Source organism: Oryzias melastigma, linkage group LG8 (genome assembly GCF_002922805.2).
Source record: "Oryzias melastigma strain HK-1 linkage group LG8, ASM292280v2, whole genome shotgun sequence".
NCBI lineage: Eukaryota > Metazoa > Chordata > Actinopteri > Beloniformes > Adrianichthyidae > Oryzias > Oryzias melastigma.
The window spans coordinates 17,116,050-17,141,053 of record NC_050519.1 but is presented as its reverse complement, the minus strand read 5'-3'; the positions used below and the strand labels follow the sequence as shown (position 1 = coordinate 17,141,053).

Here is a 25,004-nt window from a genome sequence, read left to right as displayed (position 1 = left end):
CGTTTGCAGAAAACAAAAGTAAAAAAAAACGGCATAATCATAACTAAAAGATCACCAGGGATGCTTTTACGACAGATTAAAAAGTGATCCTCTTAACTTGTAAGACAGGAGCAGCTGGATGAAGTGTTAAGATGTCCTTTCCAGGTAGTGGAAAATCAGATGAATGTGTACATGCAAACTTGTAAAGTGCTCATCTGTTAACCAAATTTTCTTCAGAAACCAGTTTATATCAGAAGATGCAAACACACCTGGAGACTATGTGCAGTTGCAGCTTTACTGCATGTCCTACAGGTGGCAGCCTAATCTGACTGTAAAATGTATTTCTTGGGAGTAAGAGAATTTGAAAAATAAATCTTTTTTTTTTGTAACAAATCACCAAGTCATTCCTTATAGACAGGGATTTTTATGTTCAAATTAGTAATGCAGTGTTTGCTTTCCTAGGAAGCAACTATATTTAATCTAAATTTAAAATAAACTTACTTTCAGACAATGTAAAACTGTTTAAGTCTTAGTTTGCTGTTTTACAAACACAACTTGTCAGATATTAAAGATCAATCCAAAAGCTGATTTTAGTCAATTGTTACAACTAATTCAGTTGTATTCAAGCCATTTTTCTCCAGGATCTTCAAATAACAATGATCACATTTGTGCATTAATATCCTATAAGAAGAGGACTGATGCTGCAAGAGGGATAAAAAGAAGGAAACAATTACTATTTTTTATTGTAATCATGTATATTTTTCTTTAATCAAGGTTGTTTGTAGTGGAAACAGTCCAGCAATGAAATTGCAGAAGCTAAAGGTGCTTTTTTTGATAAGTACGAGACATTTTTCATAAAAATTAAAATCAACTCAATAATAAAGGATAAGCACACTTAAAAAAACAGTGTTTTTTACTTTTAGAACCACAGTATTAGAATTCCAATCACAGGGCCTTCACGCAGATGACTGACAGCATTCATCCCAGTTTTCCTTAAGCGGTCCAGTGTCCAGGACTGCAGTGTCCCAACGGCTAGCGTTTCCTGAGGTGGCTGTTGCCGAGTCCCATGACTCTGAAGGTGAGGCTGACGATTTTCTCGTAGAGAAGAAACATGAGAGCAGCAGTCAGGACCGTCTGCAGCAGTTTGGCTTCCAAGCCTTTAAATATTCCCAGCATGCCGTGCTTTCTACACAAGAAAGTAAGTAATAGAGCAGAAAAAACACATTCAACTGAAGTAATTGAAGCTGTTTGATAACAAGAAGTGAAAGTTGAATGTCATATTTTGTTACACTTATGAGTCAAATACAGTGAGGTTGAAAATATAAAAGTAAAAAGAAGAAGGACAGCTCTTTACAAAATGCCCTCAATCTCTAAAGCCTGTGTTTCATTGTCTGCTGAGGTTTGTTACAGGCTGTAGTCTTCCCACTCATCCCTGTGAGCAGAACGCCAGAGTAGAGCAGACTCCTATGAGCATTTGAAGGTTTTTTCACTAGATGCCTCTGGTCTACAAAATTCTCTTGATCTTGTCCCAACTTGTAGCTTTTAGTTCTGGTACATCTTCTGCCTGGAACACCTTACAGACTGAAATTCAGGAGTCTAATGTCATTCCTCTCAGCACTTTTTGTAATATAAAAAGTGTTTTGAATAGCACATATGATTCAGATTGAATACTCTTTGGTTTTCCATGAAAAGTCCTACTTTTATTTACAATTAATAGAAAATATAGTCAAGAAATTGACATGTTTAGACATAATATTTATTTAAAATAATATTTTTTCCTTCAAACTTTTCTTTTGTCAAATTTGCAGCAATTCCAGCATTGCAGACTTGATATACTAGCTGTTAGTTTGTTGAAATAATATGGAGAAATCTGACCCCACCCTTTTAGAAGCCCCTCCCACAAGTTGGATTGGCACTTCTATCAAACCATACGGTCAAACTGCTCACACAACGGCTCAAAGGGTTTAGATCTGGTCACTACATGGGGCTCTCCATTACAGCTGCCAAAACCAGCTGCCAGCTTCTCTAAATATTTCTTGCACCGTTTGGAGGTGTGCATTGGGCCATTGTCCTGTTGTAAGATGAAATTGTCTCCAATCAAGTACTATGATAGACTTCCTTATTTAAAGCCCCCTTTACCCTGAACAAATCTCCCACTTTACCAGCACCAGGATAACATGACTGACCGTCATGTTATCCTCACCTTGCTTGACAGATGATATCAGGCACTGTTCTAGCATCTTTTCAAATTTTCTTCTGTGTGATCCAAACACCTCAAACTTTGATTTCTCTGTCCATATCCCTTGTTTCCAATCTTCCTCTGTCCAATATCTGTGTTCTTTTGCCTATATTAATATTCTTGTTTTGTTGGCCAGTCTCAGATAAGGCTTTTTTTTGCCACTCTGCCCTGAAAACCAGGACTGTGAAGTCATCTCTCCATTGCAGATGTGGACACTGGGATTTTACTTAATGAAGCTGCAAGTTGAGGACCTGCGAGATGTCTATTTTTCAAACTGGAGACTCTAATGTACTTATCTCCCTGCTCAGTTGTGCAGCGGAGCCTCCCATTTCTACTCTGGTTAGAGCCTGTTTGTGCTGTTCTCTAAAGAAAGTAGTACACACCGGTCTTGGCAATTTCTCACATGGAATACCTTTCGTATGTAAGAACAACAATAAACTGAGGATTTTCACATGAAAGTTCTATTTTTCTGGCCATTTTGAGTATTTAATTGACCTAATAAATGTGGTTCTCCAGATACTCAACCTACTCAAAGGTTATCGAGTTTGATAGCTTTTCTAAGCAGCCAAACTGTTTTCAGCTGTGCTAACATGATTGTACAAAGGTTTTCTAATCCCCTGTTAGCCCTCTGACACAGTGAGCAAACACATTCAATCATTAGAACACTGGAGGGATAGCTGCTGAAATGACCTGTGTAGATAATACATTAAAATGTTGACATTTGCAGCTAGAATGGTCCTTTTTCAATGATTTAGCACTTTAATAATGCGTAGTGTATTTCTGATTAGTTTTAAGTTATATTCATTAAATAAATTGTGCTTTTCTATCAAAAATTGGAAATTTTCCAAGTAACCTTAAACTTTTGAATGGTAGTGTAAATGGACATAAATTTGATGGATGTGACAGTAGCAAGGAATGGTAATATCAAGATGAAGGAACATGAAAGAAAGCTTAGAAGGTTGTGCCTGTGGTAATTGGAGCACTCGGGGCTGTAACCTCCAAACTGGCGGAGTGGATCCTTGGAAAGACCTCAGACATCTCAGTCCAGAAAAGCGCAGTGCTAGGAACAACTAAGATACTGCAGGACCCTCAAGCTCCCAGGCCTCTGGTAGAGGTCCCGAGCTTGGATGAGAAACCACCCGCGGAGGGCGAGAGTGGAATTCTTTTATTTTAAATTTATATTATTTGGGCTGTTCTTAAAAACATAAAAGTCAACGTCTGGAAAAAAAATATCTGGGCAGCAAGCCAGAAACCATTAGCCCTACCTATATTCACATTTCCTGAGAAATTCCTTACAGATGCAAGTTCTCACAACGGTTACACAACTTTCATCTTAGTTTTTTTCAGTTTCCTTTTAAACTTCACAACTGAAAAAACAATGAAATCTATATAACAGTCTGATTTGAGAAATCCCACCTTGCTCTGTTGACCAGAAGACTCTTGATGGTCCTCAAACTGGACAGTAGTTTGGATTTTTCTGTGGGTGTGCCGCACTGACCAAACTATTAAAAACAGCACAGCAAGAAAAAAAAAACAACAATTTAAGAAAAAATATGGGGTTATAAAAGTTTTAGTAAAATCCTTTTTTTTTATTTTGGCACGAAGACATGCATATAGAACTCACCCTCAGAATGGACTGTATAGTCTGTAGTGGATATGTCACAGTGGTGGAAACAGCTTTGGCAATAGCACCGATTACAAAAACTTCCAGGGATGAAAGCTTTGGGCAAAACAAAAGGAGATTTTATCTGAAGTGGGTGATTCAAATACTACAAATAACTGCTAACACACCTTTAAGCAACACACCTTTCCTCATAACTGTAACCCCATGACAGTCAAGGACTACTATGTTTTACCTGTGGTGTTCTAGTGTACCACAAAAATGGCTCCATACATTCAAAGAATAACCATAAACTTCTGCTTCAGATCCACTCAAGTGATGTGTGTTTTGTGAATATTCTCTCTTTTTATCCAGAAAACCTCTGAATGCTCTAATCAGTTTATCCCACTTACCTCCCTGGGAACCTCTCTTCTGAGCCACCTCTTCAGAGTTTCGTAAATCATGAACTGGATGGCGGGGTTCAACACCAGGAGCAAAGATGGGAAGGTGCCGTTCCACAGCGCTCCAACGCCCTCTCCTCGGATGATTTGTGCAAATGCATCTGGACAACAGTGGAGATTGAGAAATGTGTGAATTAAAAAAAGAAAAACTTAAAAGAAACTAGTCTAATAAACAACTTCTCACCCAGAATTCCAGAGTAGTTGGTGGGCCGGATATCTGCGTTGTGAAACTTGGAACCCTGAAGTTTGAGCCTAGTGTTCACCACCCACAGTGGGGTTGTGACCAGAACATTCACTACGCCTGCAGAGATAACATCATCTTCCAGTTTGGCGACTCACAGTAACTTCTGGGTGAACATGTTCTGATTACATGACAATGACTCTTAAAAGTACACAAAATGCACTTTAAATGTTATGTATTTAGGTCAGAAAGGCATAAAAACAAAGGACAAATGGTAAATTCACCTCGCTACTCCCTAAAAAATTATATGGTGTTGGACTATCCAGTGCCTTGGATGTAATGCAATTTGGATACATACCCAATACTTTTTTAAAAAACAGCAAATATGATGATAGATCAATTTTTTAAGAATAAAAACCTTTTATATATGAACCTTTTACAAAGACAATTTATGAACCCACTGTGTTGTGATAGAGGAAATTTGGATCATTTATAAAAAATAGATTTAAGCTAATTTTTTTTTTCCAAGTGACATATATCGTTTAAAGCAATGCATTGTGGTCTAATGAGCATTGATGCATACTGGTTTTTTGCAGAGACTTATGGGAAATAAATTTGGACACCCCCGAAAAATGGCAAACGCACTATAGTGCTCTATGTGTGCACCAAGTAGTGTGAGGGAATTCGAACTGAGACTCCAAGATTAAATGGAGTGGCGTATTTTTTAGTATTTGGTCAGCGGGCGTCTCACCTGCAGCAATGCCTGTGATCAGGTCAGTGCTGGACGATGACGGCCTTCCCTTCAGCAGGCTCGCTTTGAGGCAGTGATAGCAATAGAAGTAGACAAAGTTGGAGCAACACAGGCTGCAGATGACAGGGAACCAGCCTCTGTAGGGCGCTAGCCTGCAGAAAAAACAGACACTTTTTGAATAATCTGTATTTTTAGATTCAAAAACATATCTTAAATGAGAATGACACACAAGGAACAACATTTTACTCACAATCCTTCTTCTCTGACTATGTCTGCCAGAATAGCTGGTGTTGATTTGGCTTTCCTGTTTTCATCCACTAAATAAAAGCAACAAACAAGCTGTTATCATGAAAGTATACCGTCTCAACTAAAACAAAAATGGTTTCTGGTCTGTGCGAAATTTCTACTGCTCCTTACCCTGAAGTCGCAGTCTGGCAGTGTCAAGAGGGAAAAATACCGTCATTGCAGTCACACTTCCCTAAAGCAAGGATGAAATGATTTTACTTCTCGAAATTTAGAAGAAATGCAATTTTTGGAAAAAAATGAGCACATGGTGTTCAAACAGCAAAGAGAAAATAAGCTATAACTGTAATAAAATAAAACTTAAAAAATTATTTGAAATAAATGCACAAATCAGACATTATTTACACACAATTACTTCCAGTACTAACATAAAAGCAGTTTAAAACTGTCTAAGCTTTATAGATTAACAGAAACTTAGTTTTATTTTGATAGTTATTTTATCTTTTGTAACCCTACTCTGGCTTTTATTTTGAAACAGTTTATTGGTCTTAACTGTATGTCATCTGAATGTTCTGAATAAAGATTGTTTAGAGAGAAAAAAGTAAACAATACAAAAGCAACAAAGATACAATTTTTAAAATTCAAACAAATTAAATTGTTTTACTCGAGTGTCAGGTTTTAATTACGAGTGAGTTTGTATAGTTTAAAGACAAATACCCATAAGTTTTACTGAACATTTTACCATAAATCAATTGAATTTATAGTGAACTCTAAGTCAAATTGATGCTAACTCACCATCGCTCCCGCTACAGCATGAACCAAACTCTCATACGAGAAAACTTCGGAGGCCATCGTCCCGGTTTGTTGATTTTCTGGGTCCCAGTTGAAGAAGAACAAGCATAAATCGTACAGTCCGAATGTTTCCAGTAGTACTCTGGCCTCTTCCGCTGCTAGTTTTATTTTTGAAACGTCACTTCCTCTTTCTTTGGCCTCGTCCACTGGGTAATGTAGTTTCATTAGAGCGCACGCGGGCTTCTACCGATATTTGTAAAGCTTTCCAAGCAAAATATTGCATTTTTGCGGATGTCAGACAATATTTTATACATATAATATGAATGTTTGACATTTTAAAATTTGTTTTTATTGTATTATTCATAACTTAGAATACAAAATACAGGAAAGGTTTTCTAAATTAGCTTAGTGAAATTGTTTTTTCTTCAACTTCAACAGTGAAAGTTCCCTTAAAACACAAGGTAATATATCATGATTTTTAAAGAAGGATTTAAAAAAATATATTTAAACAACTCAGAATTAAAATTGTTTCAAATAGAATTAAAAATATATCATTTTCATTTCACCATTTAACTATTTTGGTTCATAACTCTGGGGCCTTTTTTATTTTATTTTTTGTACTTTAACATTTACTCTACTAATTTAACTTTAAAATAGTTATTTGTAATACTGCTTGATACATTTATTTTTAGTACAACCCCAGCTATTTTTTAACAATTATTTTTTTATTATATTACACAATAATTTCACAATGAACCTGAAAGTGTCCAAAAAATATTTTGATTGGTTGGTTTTGTAATTTTTCACTGCAATAGCAGTACATTTAGACTTTTTGCAGATAATGTTGTTTATTTTGCTTCATCAATCTAATTACCTTCAGCGTTTGTTAGAGAGGTTTGGCTGAGTCTGCAAAAACTCTAAATGTAATTGTGTAGTTCTCCAACCAGACTCCCTCCAGCAGCCAGAACCATCTCCTGCTCTGGTAATGCAGGGAGCGGACCTGAAACTCAAATTCAGTTCTGTTTGTGTTTGATTTGGTTTGGGTCCATTCTGGTGACCTTCCTGGCAAAACCCTCTGCATTTACCCGGACTTGGGACCGGCACATGGAGACACTGATTGTGCCTCCTTGTGGTTGCATTATTTTGCCAAAAAGTGTCATTTGTTGAAACCAAATGACACTTTTTGTTATAGTTTTGTTCTCAGCCTGCTGCCCAGTCTATAATTTTAATTTTGATTTTGCAAATAGACATTTTTTTTTTTTGTTAAATCAAGGCTGTATAAATTTAGCCTTTTCGAGAGTTTTTTTTTATTTTTTTTATTTTTTTTTTTGTAATCCAGTCTGCCTACATTAGACTTTTGAAGGGTCCTAGACCTGCCGGGAACCAGGAACCCTTCTTGGTGCAGCTCCCTGATGTTGTCCAAGTACAGCTCTTTGTTGTTGGAACCTTCTGGGTCTTACTGTGATCGGAGAAGTTTCCTCCAACAAAGGCTGACTTGGTTGTCTTAGAGGTGGAAGTTCTCCTTGAGCAGCTCTGGCTGAAGTCAGCAAAGGGTTCCTCAAAGCAGCACGCTGTGGTTGTTGTACATACTTTGAGGCGTGGGCTTTTAGGGTTGTGTTTTCAGCCAGAACTGCTGCGTGTTCTTGCCTTGCAGCGACGACTTTGTCCTCCAGATCTTTTCGGACCAGGATTTCCGAATTGAGTTGTTGTCGATCTTTGTTGAGGTCATAATTTTGTTTCTTAAGTTCCTTTATGTTTCTCTCCAGATTGATGTACTCTGTGGCCAATCCTTCTAGTTCCTGTTTCATGACCTGCAGGTTCTCGACTTCCTCCAAAAGGGATGTATTGCGTTCTTGGAGTTGGCCGATGTACTCCTGAGTGTTATTAAATTTCTCAGTCATGGGCCTGAAGTCTTCACATTGCTGAGAAAGAACGCGGATCTGTTGCTTCAGGGATTTGAATTCCCCCTCCACAGCCTTTCTATCAGCTTGCAGAGAGGAATACTGAAGCTTCATCTCAGCGTCTTTCTCACACTTCTTCTGCAGGTCAAGGAGCTCTTCTTTCAGGGTGGTGTTTTGTTTCTGCAAGAGCTGGAACAAATCTGCTTCTTCTTTACATTTTTGCTTCAGCTCAAATGCAGAACTCAGTTTTCCCTGGATGTCTTTGATTTCTTCGCAGAAAGTTTGGTTTTTTTGTTCCAATTGAAGAGTCTTTGATTTGGCCTGGAGATATTCTTTTTCTATTTGGAGAAGTTGTTCCTGCTCCATTTTCAGGTTTTCCCGTTTCTCCATGAGTTCAGTGTTAGTTTGTTTCAGTCCTTCGAGGTTGGTGGTTGTCTCGTGGTACTGCTGAACCCATCTTTTAGCCTCCTCACACTGCAAAGTGAGCTGTAGGATCTGAGAATCAAGAATGGAGTTCTCCTCCTCCAGAGACTTGGTTTGGGCGAGGATGGCGGCAGAACGTTGTCTCATTGCTGCATCTTCCTCGCGATGTCGGTGGAGGTCTTTCAGCTCCTTCTGGAGAATGATGTTTTTCTCCTGCAGTGTTTGGAGGTGATCAGTGTCGTCTTTAAGCTGCTGCTGCAGAGGTTCCAGGGCCACGATGGTGGCTTGGACCTTCTGAACCTCTTTCTCGAGATCTTCATTCTCCTGGCTGACAGATTGGGCTGTGAGCTTGACCCTCATCAACTCGCTGGACAACTCTTGAGGATCCCAAACCTTCATCTGGAGTTCCTGAAGAGTCGCCCTGAGGTTGGTGTTGGTCTCAGTCAGCTGGTCGATCTCTAGCTGGTGTTTCTTACAACGCTCCTCCAGGGGTTTTTGCTCCTGGATTTTTTGGTTGATTCGTTGCAAGTCCTTTTCCAGCTTCTTGGACAGTTTAGTGGCTGATTTCTTTGCCTGGGAGAGTTCAGCGCAGGTTCCTCTCAGGTTTTTCTTGCTTTCCAGCTCAGCGGCGAGGGTTTGCAACTGGCTGGTCAGCGAGGAGTTTTGCTGAACTCTCTTCTCAAGTTTGGAGAGATTCTGAGTGAGGAAGCTCTCCTCAACCCCAGAATGTCCAAAACGAAGCAAAAACATTTTAAATAATGATTTTCAAGATAAATCTGAAAATCTTTAAAATGTTTTCAATAAGAGATGCAGATTTTTGTAGCAAGGAAAAAAATCTGCGAGTTCCTCAGTGTAGGTCGAAGGTACTTGACGGGAATGCAAGGCTTCTGGTAGCTGGGGAACAGAAAGTATGCTCTCTGGTGTGAACCAAACGGGCAATGAGGCACAACTGAATCTGGGTTCTATTTATAGACTTCAGATCAAAGGGGATGACATCACTGTGTAACATCACTGTGTGACATCACACCATATGTCACCACAGTGCATGACATCACACTCCTCAGACATCAACAGAATTCCTTATATGGACATGGTCTGGGGAGTGGTAACTATGGTTACTCTGTCTAACAACAGATGTGTTCTTATTTACACAAGGTCAGGTCAGGTCAAAGTCAGGTCAAGGTCAGATCCAGGTAAGGTCACGGTCAGGTCAACTTCAGATCCAGGTAAGGTCACGGTCAGGTCAAGGTCAGATCCAGGTAAGGTCACGTTCAGGTCACCTTCAGATCTAGGTAAGGTCACGGTCAGGCCCATGGTGCAGCAGTAGGGTGGTCGACTCCTGATCGGAAGATTGTGTGTTCAAGTCCCACCTTGCCCCACCCATGTGGCCTTGGCAAGACACCTAACCCCGAATTGCTTCTGTTGAAGGTTGGCGCTAGTGTTGGGCAGCAGAGCCACCACCAGTTATTGTTAGTAACATCTAAATGAAAAAACTAGTGACACAGCAGACATGTTTGAGCATGCACTCTCAGACTGCTGTGACCAAGGTAAGACGTGCTCCTCCTTGTGTCCCTTCTTTGTAATTACATCTTTGCTTAACTGTTTTTTAGTTTGTTCTACCTGGATCCATCAAAAGCAGCAATTGTACTGCATTAATTTTCCTTGGTCAGTGATGTTATTTTTGTTATTAGCCGGTTTAAAGGAGCCGCCATTTTCACACCATTTTTCCTCTATTTTTATGCTGATTCTTTCTTTTTCATGCAGTTTTCAGTCTTTAGGGGGAAGCACTGAGAGAAATTGCCTCTGGTAGCACTGAGGAAAATCCCAGACAGCAATGTAACATTTGTTTTTTCTGTCAACCAGAATAAAAGAAACTGAATCAACATCGGAGCCTGATCTTTATTCACCTGACCTGAACACAACGCAGACCAACAAAGACAAACCAGTAACATTAGCCGTGCTAGCATTGTCACTATACCTGTAACTTCCAAAGATGTTAGCATCACATTAAAGAAACAGATTGATCCCGCTAAAACAAACATTACAGTGACTATACTAACTCCCAACCTTGTTAGCAACTCGTAAAAAAAGGAACACAAATTTCGACACAGCTTTACTTTTGTGTATTCACAATAACACACAAAACATTTTGTCAAAGTGCCTCTCAAAAGTGCTTCAACATCTGTAACACAACCAGAATTGATCCATATATAAGGTGTTTGGGGATTAAAAAGATTTAAAAATAATCTGTGCCTGCATCTCACCTAATTCACTATCAATTCCCCTTACATGTTGTGTAAGTGTTCACTACTACCTGTCTCTGGCAGCATGCCTTTAGAAAAATGTGCATCTACATTTTGCTCTACAGGCTCACCAAGTGTCAATGAGCTTGATATTTCCTGTGGGCCACTAGAGTGCCTCATACAAGTTTACTCCTTTTTCACCTACAGACAGCCCATATCTACCCGTAAGTGGTAATATGTTGGATTAAATCCACAAAAATTGCATAGACAAGGTCAAACAGGCAAAGCTCCATTCAAAGTTCTGTGGATTTATTATCTCAGTTATGTCTTATGTTTGTTTTAGACCAAACAGTTAAAAACTAAAAAACTTTTTGAACCCTGCGCATAAAATTTTGAATGAAAACAGTAATAATGTGGGGTCAGTTTCATTCCTGTGTCATTAAACAGCTGATGTGATTGGCTAGTTCACTGGTGGGTTCAGGAACAACTGAAGGTTCTATATAAGTGTAAATATTAAAATGGACCTGCAAAAAAAATGGAGTTTTAAAGGGGTTTTTATATTAAAACATACTTTTTAATGTGTCTTCAATACTGTTAATGTACCCCATCATCAGAGTCTCTGATTCTTCAAAGAAAAGTGTATTAACTGCATTCACACTGTTGTTTTTTATTAATAGTTTTGGTTTAATACTTTACAGTAAGGCTTGTCAGATGCTAAACCAACAATCTGTCTTTTTTAAGGTTTCGACAAGCAAGGCACATGGCAATAAAAAGTGGCATAAATGATCCTCATGCACACATGCTTTAATGTCCTTTTAAGGTGATTTAATGTAATGGTCCTCCAAACAGTAAGTGAGCATACAGGAAAATCCCATGCCTGCACTTTATGCAAGAATATGCTAAAATAAATAAGAAACAAATTAAAAATCTGGCTTTCCCATCAGTCCCCAGCCCATTCACTCAACCACTGCCGACATATCCTCCTTTGCTCCTCACTCTCTTCAGTCCTCTCATCCTCTTTTAGTTTCATTTCTTTCTCCTCTATTTCTGCCACACCGTTATTCTGTTTTCCAGTCTTTTCCAACAAAGCCTCCACGGCGGCCGTCAGTGTCCGTAACGAGCGCTGCGGGAGCCATTTTGGGTCAACCGTCGCAACAAAAGGGTCTCCGGCAGTAACCAGTAGAGGATCTGGTTCCAGGGGAATGTGAAGGAGGTGAGCGTGCAGCATCATTCTGTACGGCGAGTTATCGGTCCCCAAGCTGTAGGTAAAGTCCCCGACAATGGGGTGGCCGATGGCGCTGCAGTGAACCCTCAGCTGGTGGGTTCGACCTGAGAGAGACAGGAGATAAAAAGTACTTCTTTTCTAATTTTGTAAAAACAAATCTATGGAATCAAAAAAGAAAATCTAGTTACTTTGAAATGTTTACATTTGCAATAAAACATGAACTTGAGATTTAAATTTTTTTACATTCAAGGTAATAATACGAATTTAATCACCAGTGAGTGGCTGCAGCAACACCTTAGTGACAGGATCTCCATCGTACAACCCATATTCCAAGACTGTAAGCTCCGTTTGCGAAAGCTTAGGATTCTCACAGCCTGCCATGGTAGGACAGAAGAAATGAAAGCAAATTACAAAATGAACTGCATGGCATTATGGAAGTGTCAGTCCTTCCTGGTTCATTTACCTTCAGATCCCTCAATACACATCATATGCTTCTTTCCCTCTGTGCAATTTTTACCAATTGAGAAATGTATACTTTGTGTGGTTTCCTCTACCGTTCCACGAACCTAAGCACCAGAAAAATGTCAAGATAAGTAACAAAAATAGTTCAATAAAAGCATTCTGAGCATTAAATATAAGACTATATGCTGGATGAATTGTAATATCTATTGTGTGAAGGCAACCACTTTGTGCTCAGTACCAGAGAGAGGTAGGCTTTCGTGACAGTCCGGTCCTTAAAACAGCGATACGCTTGACCTGCGGCAGCCTTGTTGAGTGCAACACAAAGAGCCCCACTGGTGGAGAAATCCAGCTGATGACAGAACCTGTAGTAAAAAGAATGAAAATAATGACATGGTAGTTTGTTATAATTGACACATTTGAAGTCCCAATACTGTCATCTTTTGATACATTTTTTTAAATTGTTCCCAGTTGTCATTTAACTATAATTTTTCGCCAAAAAAGGGGGGGGACAGCTGAGTGCAGCACCTACAGTATATCTCACCTAGTCAGTCCGTGTTATTAACTCAAATACTTTGTTTATTTAAATCTAGTTTAAAGACCCACGTATTCTCAGTTGCATTATTAAAGTTTATATCGGCACAGTTACTTAAAAATCAGTTATTTTTACCTTTCTTTAAATTTGTATTTTAAAGACCACATCTTTAATATTTCTTTTACATTTTGCTTCTTTTGTTTTATGTAAAACACTAAGAATTGTATTTTTACACACAATCTGTTATACAAATGAACTTTCCATGTCTTTTTAAGGTTTTTCCAACAACATTCTTTTCATGTGCTCCTTATTTAAAACAATTTGAGTAAAGAAATACTAAGAATGCAATTTTAAGCTTAATTTTCACTCAGAAACTGCAACAAGGACATGTTAAAAACACAATTTTCACCAGAGGGTCTTTAAAAGATAATTAATTCTTACCTGAATCCATAGTAAGTGCTGGGGTCAGCCAGATCAGGAAAGTGGTGCTGAAGCTGTGCCTGCACTGTCAGTTTCTCATACCACATCTTACTGTCTATGCGAATGTCCCAATGTTTGTCTAAGACAATAAAATCCTCACTGTGGTGCAGAACACGCAGGTTCTCCACACTCGCAGGTTCTGTGGTCATCATGTTTGACTAAAACCCATGTAACCCTGTTGGGGGGAAAAGGGTGCAATTTAGAATCAACATCAAGAACAATATTATTATAAAATATATACAGCACTATCAAAAAAGATTTTCATCTTTAAAAACCTGCATCATTTTTGAAACCAATGCAATGTTGACATTTTTATATAAAATATATTTTTTTACAAAATGGTGCGTTTGAACCTCGGTTGACGCGCTTCTTATGAACTCCTTAAGATGATGTTTCCAACAAATAATTAATGGCTATAAAAAATAAGTTTTGCTAGTTTATCAGACGTGCTGGTCAAGCTGTGAACGGTTACGTTAAGACAATTTAAATTTACCCAACAGAAATTTAACTATATACATTCCTAGTCGACATTTATTTATTTTTGTTGAAAAAGATAGTATAACATACCTGTAATAATAAGCAAAAACCTAAAATGCTAGTTCTGAATTTGCAAACAAAAAAAAAAATCAGGCGTGTTTGTGCGCATGCGCAGAATGTGGATAGAGGCTTTCAGCAAATAGGGTTACACTGAGAACACTGCCACCAAGTGGTGTGGAGGTCAAATTACATCTGGATTTAGTATAATCTTTTCATGTAAAACAACAAAAAATAATGTTAAGTAAATAAATAAATAAGGTTTTTGGTCATTTTATTACGTATGAAAATACATTCTCAGTTTTAATTCATTTTAAAGACAGGTGTTTTTGCTACCCATACACTCTTTAATTATATGTGTTGTGCATGGGTTGGGCATATTTGTCATTAAAGACACCATCTTTTCTGTATTATGTTTCATATTTTCATATACACAACACATTTTCTCAAAATAAAAATAAACAGTGATGTCTACAATCCAAAAAAAGAAAGCAGACTACTTGAAAAACAATAAAAAGATAATCTGGGATGAATCAGAGGTAAATAAACATTGTCCCCTTAGAAAAAGCAATCTATTTAAGGGTACAAGTACACTTATCTTAATCTAAAAGTAAGGGAATATACTTTAAATTTACTTTTTATATACTATCTATAGATTGTAAACTTAAAATGTTCCACTTTAGACTGAAGAAGTATTCAGTTAGTATACTTTCTACATGATCTACTTTCTATATTCAAGTATACTTAATAAAATAAACTGCAGGTTTACAACTTTTTTCAAAAGGGTGTGGAGATTAAAGCACCAACAGTCAGATAATTTGTGCCTCAAAAATGAATAATGATCAAATTAGACTCTCTGTTTCTATAACTTTCCCAGACAGTTCAAAACTGACACAAGAAGTGATTCCCGTAAGCACAATGTGCTGCAGTACAGGTGAATTTCATCCCAGCTCTTCCATGGAATAATCCCTGACTGCAGCCAGGTGTGACTTAACCGTAAAATGATTAGGAACTGTTACATAACATATTTCATAACTCAGCCCCCGTTGAATTTGCCAGAACACAGTATGTCAGAGGTAAACCCAGATGTGCTGTTGTGTCTCCGCTGTTGATTTTCTGGTTGTTGTTGCGCAACATGTCATAGAACTGAGTGGCGGATTGCCACCTGTACCTGAGAGTGCCCTCACAGACAGAGGTGCATATGACACAATATTTTGGATGAATCACAAATGATGCCATCAGAGGGTTGAGGGTGCAGATGAAGAGAGGACTGGTAGCATAAGGATGCAAGTAGTCCTGAAGTTGTTCTCCAAATAGGAAGAACTTGCTTTTTGGGGCAAATTTTGATTTTTGTTGAACTCTCAAGTGCAACAATTTTGAAGAAACTGGCCAAGAAATATTTTGATTTTATGTTTTTTACTCAACGACGAGAGAGTTTTCACCACTTTTGACTTTTTTGACCTTTTGTTACATTGAAAGAACTTTCCTCAAATCAAGCACAAAGGATTTCTTTTCCCAGGATGCACAGCACCACGTTCATGCAGGCTCGATGCGACGAGCCTTTGACGGCGTCGGACTGCTGCCTCCCTCTGCTGCTGGCCTTGCTGACGCTGGCTCTGCTGTACTCCTTCCTGTACCTGCCCGCCACGGCCCAGAGAGCCCTGCTGGAGCAGGCGCTCAGCAGCAACAACACCACGGATGTGCTTCACAAGTGACTGGGGCGGACAAACAAATGTGGACAAACATCACACACCGTCCCACATTGTGTTCACATCCCCTCTCGGTTCTGTTCATTGTTTGTCAAACTGGTGAATGTTGGCATGCTTGGAGAAGTGATTTTAAAGTGGCAGCTGGTAAGAAAATCCTTGACTTTGCTGGTTGAGATACAATTCAAGTATCATACTTTTCTATTATTGCTTCAAATTCCACCTAACTTGATCCATTTGAAATTCCTTATGTTTCACCCGATGGTCATAAACTGCCTTTTTTCAAATACTATTCACCCAAAACAAGCAAAAATATCATCATTGTGCGTCCTGTGCAATTTTTTAACCCTTCTTTATTTTATTTTTGAAATGTGTTCTCCTTTATTTAACCCCATAGCTTAAAACAATAAAGCTCTGGTGTTGTCCTGACCAAAAAACAACCAATATGTCAAAGTTGGGTTGAGGGATTAAAGCATCAGCCACATGCGTTTAATCCTCTGGCACCGCTTCACAAATGATGCAACTTCAATCCCATTAAACACAGCTCATCCTCTCATATGTAAAGTAGCTGGCACAGTATTAGCACTGAATTATGTGAGCATATGCTAGTGGATTTATCTGACCTCTGTGTTTTAATGAATTATTGTTACTATTTTGTCCTTCCTGTGCTTTAAAATGATGGAAAACATTTAATAAAAGTGTGTTTTCTATTCCACTTTGCTGGTGATTGTCATTTTAGCACATTTTTATCAATTTTACAAGAACACAAATATGCTTTTTTTCTTTTTAGTCTCGAATAAGATATTAACGCTTTAGCTTTTTTAATTGTTTTTATTAAATTTTACAAGAAATTCAACACCAATATTTGAAGATGTTGTTACAGAGAACTCCTTGCAACCTTCCAAAATGATCCCTGCAAATGTTTTATGTGCAGGAATTGCAACCACCTTACATTTTTTTCATCAAAATTCACAACAAATTTTAGATTTTAGTCATTAAAAAAAGAATTCAACCATGCAGCACACAAGAAACCAACATTTACAGTTTGTCCTGAACCACAACAACTCAATATAACAGTGTTATGTTTGGCTACAACGACAAATTCCAAAGGCTTTGTACAATATTCTGATTTTTTTGGTTCATTTTTATGAACTGGAAACACATCTTTAGTCACGTCGAGTTTGCTTTCTATCAGGGAAAGCTGAATTTTTTTGGGAAATGTTGTGAAATCCTACGGGGCGTTCATGCATCACAATCGACAGTATTTACAGTCACATTTCAGTTGTGCTGTTTCCACAAACTTTTCAGCAATTCGCGAGAAAAATGAAAACTCAAAGGAATAACTTAAAATTCCTATTTAAAAACTTTTCTTTTCTTTTCTAAGATTAATATTTTTAATCTTCCACAATAAAGTTAAGGAGAACGCTCAGATTAAACAACAAAAAAAAGATTGTACATTTGCTATAAAAGATAAGTAGAAAAGTGAGCACTTAAGACAAAAACCTTTTTTGATTTACATTTACTTTTGTGAATAAGTGTATAGCGATGCTTTTATTTTGGTGATTCATGACTATTTACAGGCTATGGTTGATATCTAACTATGTTAATGTGCATTCATTTCATTAAGCATTAAAGAATGAAGGCAGAGGTCACCTCAAGCAGAAGATAGGCATCTCATAACCCTGAATTTAGATTTAGATGAAATAAAACTTTTGGAGCTGTCGTACAGGAACGCCGCACTACATCTCCACCTAAATCTGCCCTATGATAACAGAGCACTCAAACTGCAGGCTGGATTTTGAATCCCTCCAGCTGTGTTCAGATTCTAGGAGGAGAAAAACGGAAACAAGGATGGGAGAGCTCTCAGTTCCAGTCCTTGCTGATGTTGATGTTCCACTCCCAGGCTAGGTGGATGTTCTTGTCATCGTCAGTGAAGCAGGACTTGACCAGGTATTGTCCGCGGGACAAGACGCCTTTCAGTGTCTCGTCGGCGGGGCACAGAAACTCCTGCTCCTCCGCCCGGGGGCCGTAGCTTCCCACCATGCACACCACCTTGTTGACTGGAAGATAATAGATAATAGAGAGTAGAACATGAAGACATAAAATGATCAAAAAGATGAATATATCTGTCATGTTGGAATGAACTGCATACTTTTCACTCCTTTTCTGTAAGTCACATGGCGGTACTTCAGCCCAGAAACTATTTCTCTGTTCACCTGCAAACACACAGATTCACATTTTCATAAGAGACAAACTCTTGAAATAGCTCAATATTTTTCAAAGTAAAAGCATCTCAAGGTAGAATTTGTGAAACTCCTCCTTCACTTCAAACACGTGCTTTGGTTTAATTAATTTACACACAACTTTGGGATCTAAAATCATTTTTCTACAAACATTCTTTTAATTTTTGCCTCTCATTTTCTTAGATCACAGAACCTTTTATCACTTTTATTACATGGAGTCACATCTTAAATGAGAAAAAGGGGCCTCGACTTTGTTCCATCGTCAACTGAAACTGCAACCTGAGCTCAAATTTGAATAAATTGGTTTAAAAAAATAAAAGCATCAAGGAAAAGCCCTCGTCTGATGTAAATGCCCCTTCACTTCTAGGTTTATGAAGCGGTTCCCATTGTGTGTTGTCATTTGTTATGTTTTATTGCTTGTAATGCACACGCTGTTCAAACATTTGTTTTTTTAACTACTCAAATTTGATGTTGCCACGTGGCTAAATAAATAAATAAATACATAAAAACTTAAAAATCAAGCACATTTTTTTGCTAAATAAAGTTGTTTTAAAAGGAGCTTTCAAAAACTGCAGTGACACAAGTTGTCCAGCAGATGTCGCCAAAGTACATCAAAGGAACTAATTTCCTTGCAGAAACGACTTAAAATTTGATTTATTGGAATAATTTGAAAGTAATCATAGAAATGATTCAAGACGGACAAATAAAAAATAAATAATTTTAATATTTTTAATTACACACTTCCACTAATTTATTATTAAAGGCCAAATGCAGAGAAATTCATTGAGAAAGTGTAAAAACTATCGTTCCACTCTCAGGAGAAACTGCACTCACAAAACCGAGCAAACTGGAACCTTATTTGCTGAGGAAATGTTTACTTCTTTGGACTAGGAGCTGTCAGCATCACCTGAAGAAGTTTTGTGATCATATAAATCTACAAGGGGTAATGGATTACAAAGTAACGGATTACTTTAATTGAATTACTTTTGTCAGTAACAGATTAACTTTTTAAAATAAGTAATGAGTAAAGCAGTTTCATTCAACTTGCATCCAGTATCTAAAGTAAAGTAATCAAATTCTTTTTTTAAAGTAATTTACCTAATACTGTCAACAACACAGCTTCAATTAAATGTTTTTGTTCCAAAAACATAAAATTACAACAACAAATCCAACATCCAGATTCTGTGTTAGTGTGCCAAAGGTACATTACACCTCAGTAAAGGTAGACCTCCATGCTGCATTCAGGAACGCTCATGCATTTTTCAGCATTTGCCCTGAATACTCCAACACAGGAAACAGTATGAGGGCAAACGTGCAGAAAAACTGGAAGGATTTACCTGAACTTCTGACCTGTTTCTATTGTAAAATGGATGGAGAAAACTAAAACCGTGCAATGTTTTACTGCAGGAATTCACTGACATATCAGTTCCTGAAGGGCTGTACTGCTAACTTACAGTAAGGAGAATCTTTATTGACAAAAAAAGACCTAAAATGTTAGTATGCTGCAAACATAGCTGCTTTGACAAATATTAAATATCTAAAATATTTGATTTATAAAATCATTTTTTTTAAGTGAGGAGATTATTTGACTGTGTTTTTCTGATGTAAGAATCAAATAATATAGGTAAATAGTTGCTCCACCTTCTCTCTAATATATATGTGTGAATACATATATAACTATTTTAGCAAAAATAAGCCCTTAAGCTTTATTTCAACATTGAAGCCTTTATTCTGAAAGTTTGAACTTGCCCTGTAAGCAGATATTTTTCTTTTATACTTGTGAAATCAACATTAATATTAACATTTTTCATGTCTTATTTTGTTTTTCCTCACATGTTCATGTTTAAATTAGAGTTCTGTGATTTTCTTTTTGGGACTTTCCTCATTAAAGACGTTTCCTTTGAGACATTCTGACCAATCAAGGTTAATTTTCAGTGCAAATGCAAAAATCTATAAATTTTCAAAGTTAAGAAAAATACGTTTTTTTGCATGTATTGTGTCAATGATTGCAATAATCAACCATAAAAAAGTAATATTTCTCTGAAATACTAAGTGAGCCGGTTTGACAATAATCTTTGTGTCCTAAATAAAATTGTCTGATCTCATATTCAGCACTGCCTTTCTAATCTAATCTCTCCTTGTAAATCTTTCCATCCATTTAAAACCGATCAGTACCTTGAAGTGTATCTTTAGCCTGTATTTCACTCCTTCCTGTAAGGTGAAGCTCTTCTCCTTCAGAGCGCTCAGGTCGCCTGCAAAAAGACACAAACCGTCACATTGCTCAAGGTGATGTCCAGCAAAAAACACAAGTGTTCATCGTCTGTAAATGTGCTTTTTATGCTTTTTAGGCTCTCGGCTGAATCAGGAGGAAGATTTAGCGCATGCATCATCCTGTGTGGTTCAGCGAGGTCTTGCTGAGGAGGAGGAAAGCAGCTCGAAATGTGGGAGCAGAGGGAGAGATGCAGCCACTTTCTAATCATTTTATATGTCAATTTCACTGAGCAGCAGTGCTGAGTGTTTCCTAATGGAGGGACAGAGACAGAGGAAGGAAAGGAGGAGATAAAGGGAGAGGGGAAATAAAAGGAAGAGATATGAGGAGGACGCCTCAGAGAGGAATACACTATTAAAAATCTTCATTTTTAGGACTTTATGATGCATTTTTAACGTTTTTAAGTAAAATCTATCCTGTTTTAGGGTTTCCCAATTGAAGATAGGATCTCTTTTGGATCAAATTGCTCCTCATTCATCTCCTCCTCTGCTTTGTGTCGCCTCATGAGACGAGAGAAGTCGGCCTTTCGTGGGAACGTCTGAAGTAGAAAGTAGGTCGAAAGCTGTCAACCTGTCCAACACACTCACAGGTCTGTCTGTTCACTCAGCCTCTTTCTGTGACCTTAACTGTCACAGCAGACGACCCAATCCTGAATGAAGTTCACACTGCTGAAGCATGTGGGAATTTGTGCAAAACTAATCGCTATGTACCATTAAAAACAAAATATGAGATGTATTTTTGTGATTTATTAAGGAAAAATGCTCAACTTTGTTTTATATTCTAACATCTAGAAAAAAATGTGAATTCAATGTTTTAAAAATGTCATATAAATCACTGCAAGAAGCAGAAATACCCTAATTACTTTTTAAAATAGATATTTTGTGAGTTCCTGCATTCAAATTAAGCTACAGTTAATTCAAAAATCTGTGTGAATGCAAAATTGTCTAAGAATTATTTAAAATGTGGAATAAATGACTGTAACCCTCTTTTCATATGTTCTAAAAGAGTTCCCATTTGTTTTTGTTTTTTTTTTTAATTATGATTATGTATTTTTTTAGACAAGATTCAAGAAATCTGTCTTTTTTTTTTTTTTTGGTTCTGCAGTTCATCATAAATTCCCCTCTGAGTTGAGGGTGGCAACCCCGCTCCCCTTCCCGCTTGTGGCCCGCTCAGCATATTTTCTACGTAACAAATACGCTCCTTTTCAAATGTACTGTTTTTCATCTGCTACTGATTCACAACGATTTGTATAAAGAAATACGTAGAAAAGCAATTTTAGGCTTCATTTTCTTAATTTTTGTCCTCCACCATCAGAAAAATGTCACAAGTACAAGAAGGGAACACTAACATTTTGGGGTTTTAATAGTTTAACTGCTGTGTAGTTTTCTGTTTTTAGCAAATATAAAAATGCAGAAGAATTTTTGCATCAATTTAAAATAACCAAAAGTTGATAGTCATTCATTCTGATGATGCAGTTTTGATTTCCACACAGCAGTGTTGTTTAAGAATGTGTATACATGCAAAGAATACTTCATGTTTCTACTGTGATTCCGGCTGTAAAAATACCTGTGAGTACTTTAAGTCAGTGAGTGCTCTTTAGCATAGTGTGAACCGGACCCTTCCTCCTCTCCCTTTCATGGTAACATCGATGTAAATCACTGCTGCACAGTCTGCAGAGTATAATGAGGTCTCTAATGCATTCAGCCTTCAATGGAAAGTCCATTTCATGTCAAGAGCCGCAGGCCCGCATTTCTAATTGCAACATGAAACCAGTGTGTCTCATTACGGCACTGCAGCTCTGGATTTACAATGCTTGCTTTTGAGGTTTTTACACACATTTAGCTAAAAGTTGAATTCTCTTCCTTTGAAAAAAGAAATTTCACCAAATGTTTTTGTGATATATTTAAGGAAAAAGGGGTTTTAGTTAAAACATTATTAAAAATGTGTTAACACTCACATTTAATACAGATAATAATAACCAGAAAGCAACAATAAAACAGCAACTAACATCCTCTACTTCACCTGTCCATTATTACTCTAACATTGAACAAAAACAACTGTAGAAGTTGTCATTTCTTCTCTAATACCCATTTAACATTCTGATTCAACTCTATCTAATAATAATAACTGGCTCCTTTAACATCATGAAGCCCACTGCATGAAATAGTTGGCAAAAAATGATATTTATTTTTTAAATTAATATGTTTTATGAAACTCTTTATTGAAATCAACAATAAAACTGCAATATCATTTTTTAATGTTATGATAGGTTGGGTGATTTGTTGAGTTTTTGTTCACAACAATTTTAGTTTAATATGTAAAAATATTGACTGAATGAGTGTTCTGGAAAAATACCTTTATTGACCCAGTCTTAAATTTAATACAAACATTTATAACATAAATTTACTATTAGCACATTTTACATTAAAAAAACCAAAACAAATAGTCGTTTAAAAATGAATAACAATAGATGAATTATATTCTATATATAGTCTTGAAATTAGCTAAACATTTTGCCGCCAAAAGGCCTTTTGAGATTTCATGGAGGCAGCCATTTTGAAATGAGCAGAAAAAGTTTTTTTTACTCCCCCTAGTGGAGTGATAATGAACTACAGGGCAGAAAACATCGCAGAAAATGTAAAAAATGGTTATTAAGGAGTTTTTGGCTCATTATGCTATGAGATAAAGGTCTCAGAAATGTGTTGAATAAAGTTAAAAACTACAAATGAAAAACGTTTGTTTTTCATTTTTTCCTCACTATAAGCCAGAATTATTGTGTGGACCTTTCTTATATTTTTAAGTGGAATTTCGATTCAAAACAGTAATAAAGACATAAAAAACTTTACTATCAGCATAAATAAACCTGAAATTTGTATTCTTTAAATTTTCTTCTCTGATTGTGAAATCCACATAAGATTTTGCTTTGATAGAACAACTTTTTTGTGTGGGGTGTACAGAGAAGGGTCTGGATCCTATAAGCTTTACTGTTTTTTGGGGTCAATCCCATGTATTTTGTTACAAGGAAACCTGAATGTGTTGCTTTGGGGTCTAGCAGTTTGCTGAAGTTCTTGTTTTTGGGCTTTGGTAGCAGGAGGTTTGTAAATTTGAAGGATATCTCAACAGTTTAGCAGAATTATTTGTATATGTGGAACGCTCCAGTTGTGAAAGACTTCCTGTCCAAGAGCATTCTGGGATGTGTTAGACAATAGAAGCTGGTGGGTTTACACTGAATTGATCATTATTATTGGAAATACTTTTGCATGAACCGTTCCTTTGGTCTGTAATATCCCAGGTATGACTGAGTACACTTTAATTAATGAACCTGCAAAAGGCAAAGGAGCTGTTTGGTCTTTCAGCCCCAACAGGAAGTTATAGTCAGAGTGTATATCTAATGTTTGGGGCAAAGAAGGAATCAAAAGGAAGTGGAGAATTGATGATTTCCTCTTTATTAGAGGGAATCAAGTCAAACATAACAAAAGGGAGAAAAAACGGTTAATTTTGTGCAGATGTGAGACAGATTTGATGTTAGAAAAATACTTTAGAAGAAATGATAGAAGAACACAGTGTTGGTGTCAGAGGAGGATGCTGTAATCAAGGTGGGATCATCTGTTTTGACGAGATGAGATTATGAAATGCCCAAATGAACAGTAAAGTGGAATACAAAAAAATATCTATTAAACTATTTGAAGATTTCAGATCTAAAGAATGGATGTAAATGTTCCTTTTTGATCTCTTAAAGCGTCCGCTATGACCCTGAGCTACGCTTTGAGAGTTCCAACACTTTTTGAAATGTAATTCATACAAAGGGAAAGAAAAAAAACCTCATGACTCTTTTAGAAGAACAGAAAGGCTTGTGCAGCAGAACCTTGCAGATGAAACTTCACAAGCACACTCCTCCTGCATGTGAATACATGACTCTGTTTGTACAGTGCAACAACTAATGAGGATCTGCAGCAGTTTGTCTGCTGGAATCAAATGTATTCTATCTGATTCAAGTTCTCATTGATTTTTGGGGGAATGAGTTTGACTTTCTCCATAAAGTAAGATTATCCACGCTGAGCATTCTGGGAGTTTTTGTCTTTCAGAATGTGATATGCTGCAGTTGTTGTTGATTTAATAACTTCAACATTATTACTAGAGTATATTCTTGTCCTGAGGTCTATATCTACTGCATCAAGGGACGACGTTCATTTTCTACAAAACCTGAAGTTGATAAACTGATTTGGTTTGTCAGCCATGAGCTACAATAACCTTAATGATAAACTCTGGCTTCTCTAAGACTTGATTAAATATTATTTTAGGGGTTTTAGTATTTATTTTTTTCTTAATTACAACTGAGCATTTGGACCACCATAAAAGAATAAAAATAACTTAAAAAATTAGAATGGCCAGAAAAATGTCAAATTCTTACAAGACTGAAGTCATAAAATTGTGCGAAAAAAGTATAAACTTTATGAAAATAAGATAAGTTAAATTATGAAAAATTGCCAAAATTTTACTAGAATAAAGGTGTAAAATTATGAGAAAAAACATTTTTTTTAAATAAAGTCCAAAATGTATGAAATATTTTCACAATTTTATGAGAATTAGGCTAAGTCATAAAAATCAGAAAAACAGCACCCGATATTTTTTTAATATAAACTAAAAAAAATTACACTCAAAAAAATGATTCAAGCCCCTCTTAAAGGTGACACATTTAGATTTAATTCATTCTACTCAAATTTAGTAGGTCATCAGAAA

At 36.9% G+C, this 25,004-nt stretch overlaps 3 protein-coding genes across 4 annotated transcripts in view; all 3 read right to left on the bottom strand.

Moving 5' to 3' along the window:
- Positions 1 to 715: 715 nt before the first annotated feature.
- Positions 716 to 6,420, bottom strand: slc25a17 (solute carrier family 25 member 17). The gene is made up of 9 exons (XM_024271295.2): positions 6,250 to 6,420; positions 5,629 to 5,689; positions 5,462 to 5,528; positions 5,212 to 5,363; positions 4,464 to 4,580; positions 4,232 to 4,380; positions 3,843 to 3,938; positions 3,635 to 3,720; positions 716 to 1,165 (listed from the first exon to the last, which is right to left on the bottom strand). Exons 1-9 carry the CDS (start codon positions 6,304 to 6,306, stop codon positions 1,012 to 1,014), a joined length of 939 nt encoding a protein of 312 aa, XP_024127063.1. The 5' UTR covers positions 6,307 to 6,420; the 3' UTR covers positions 716 to 1,011.
- A 4,035-nt stretch (positions 6,421 to 10,455) lies between these two features.
- On the bottom strand, positions 10,456 to 14,205 carry rpusd1 (RNA pseudouridine synthase domain containing 1). Of its 2 annotated transcripts, none has more exons than XM_024271299.2 (6): positions 14,080 to 14,205; positions 13,474 to 13,687; positions 12,739 to 12,862; positions 12,502 to 12,604; positions 12,311 to 12,412; positions 10,456 to 12,142 (listed from the first exon to the last, which is right to left on the bottom strand). In XM_024271299.2, the coding sequence occupies exons 2-6, from the start codon at positions 13,662 to 13,664 to the stop codon at positions 11,754 to 11,756; spliced, it is 909 nt and encodes a 302-aa protein (XP_024127067.1). In that variant the 5' UTR covers positions 13,665 to 13,687; positions 14,080 to 14,205; the 3' UTR covers positions 10,456 to 11,753. The 2 variants fall into 2 exon arrangements, with proteins under 2 accessions (XP_024127067.1, XP_036069227.1); XM_036213334.1 differs by lacking the exon at positions 14,080 to 14,205 and adding an exon at positions 13,866 to 14,029.
- Positions 14,206 to 16,563: 2,358 nt separating this feature from the next.
- Positions 16,564 to 25,004, bottom strand: part of arhgdig (Rho GDP dissociation inhibitor (GDI) gamma) — a 24,804-nt gene continuing 16,363 nt past the window's right edge. Inside the window, exons 4-6 of the mRNA XM_024272942.2 lie at positions 20,171 to 20,247; positions 17,905 to 17,968; positions 16,564 to 17,812 (exon numbers count right to left, since the gene is read on the bottom strand). Coding sequence (XP_024128710.1) covers positions 17,616 to 17,812; positions 17,905 to 17,968; positions 20,171 to 20,247 — 338 coding nt within the window. The 3' untranslated portion in view covers positions 16,564 to 17,615. The remainder of the gene's footprint in view (positions 17,813 to 17,904; positions 17,969 to 20,170; positions 20,248 to 25,004) is intronic.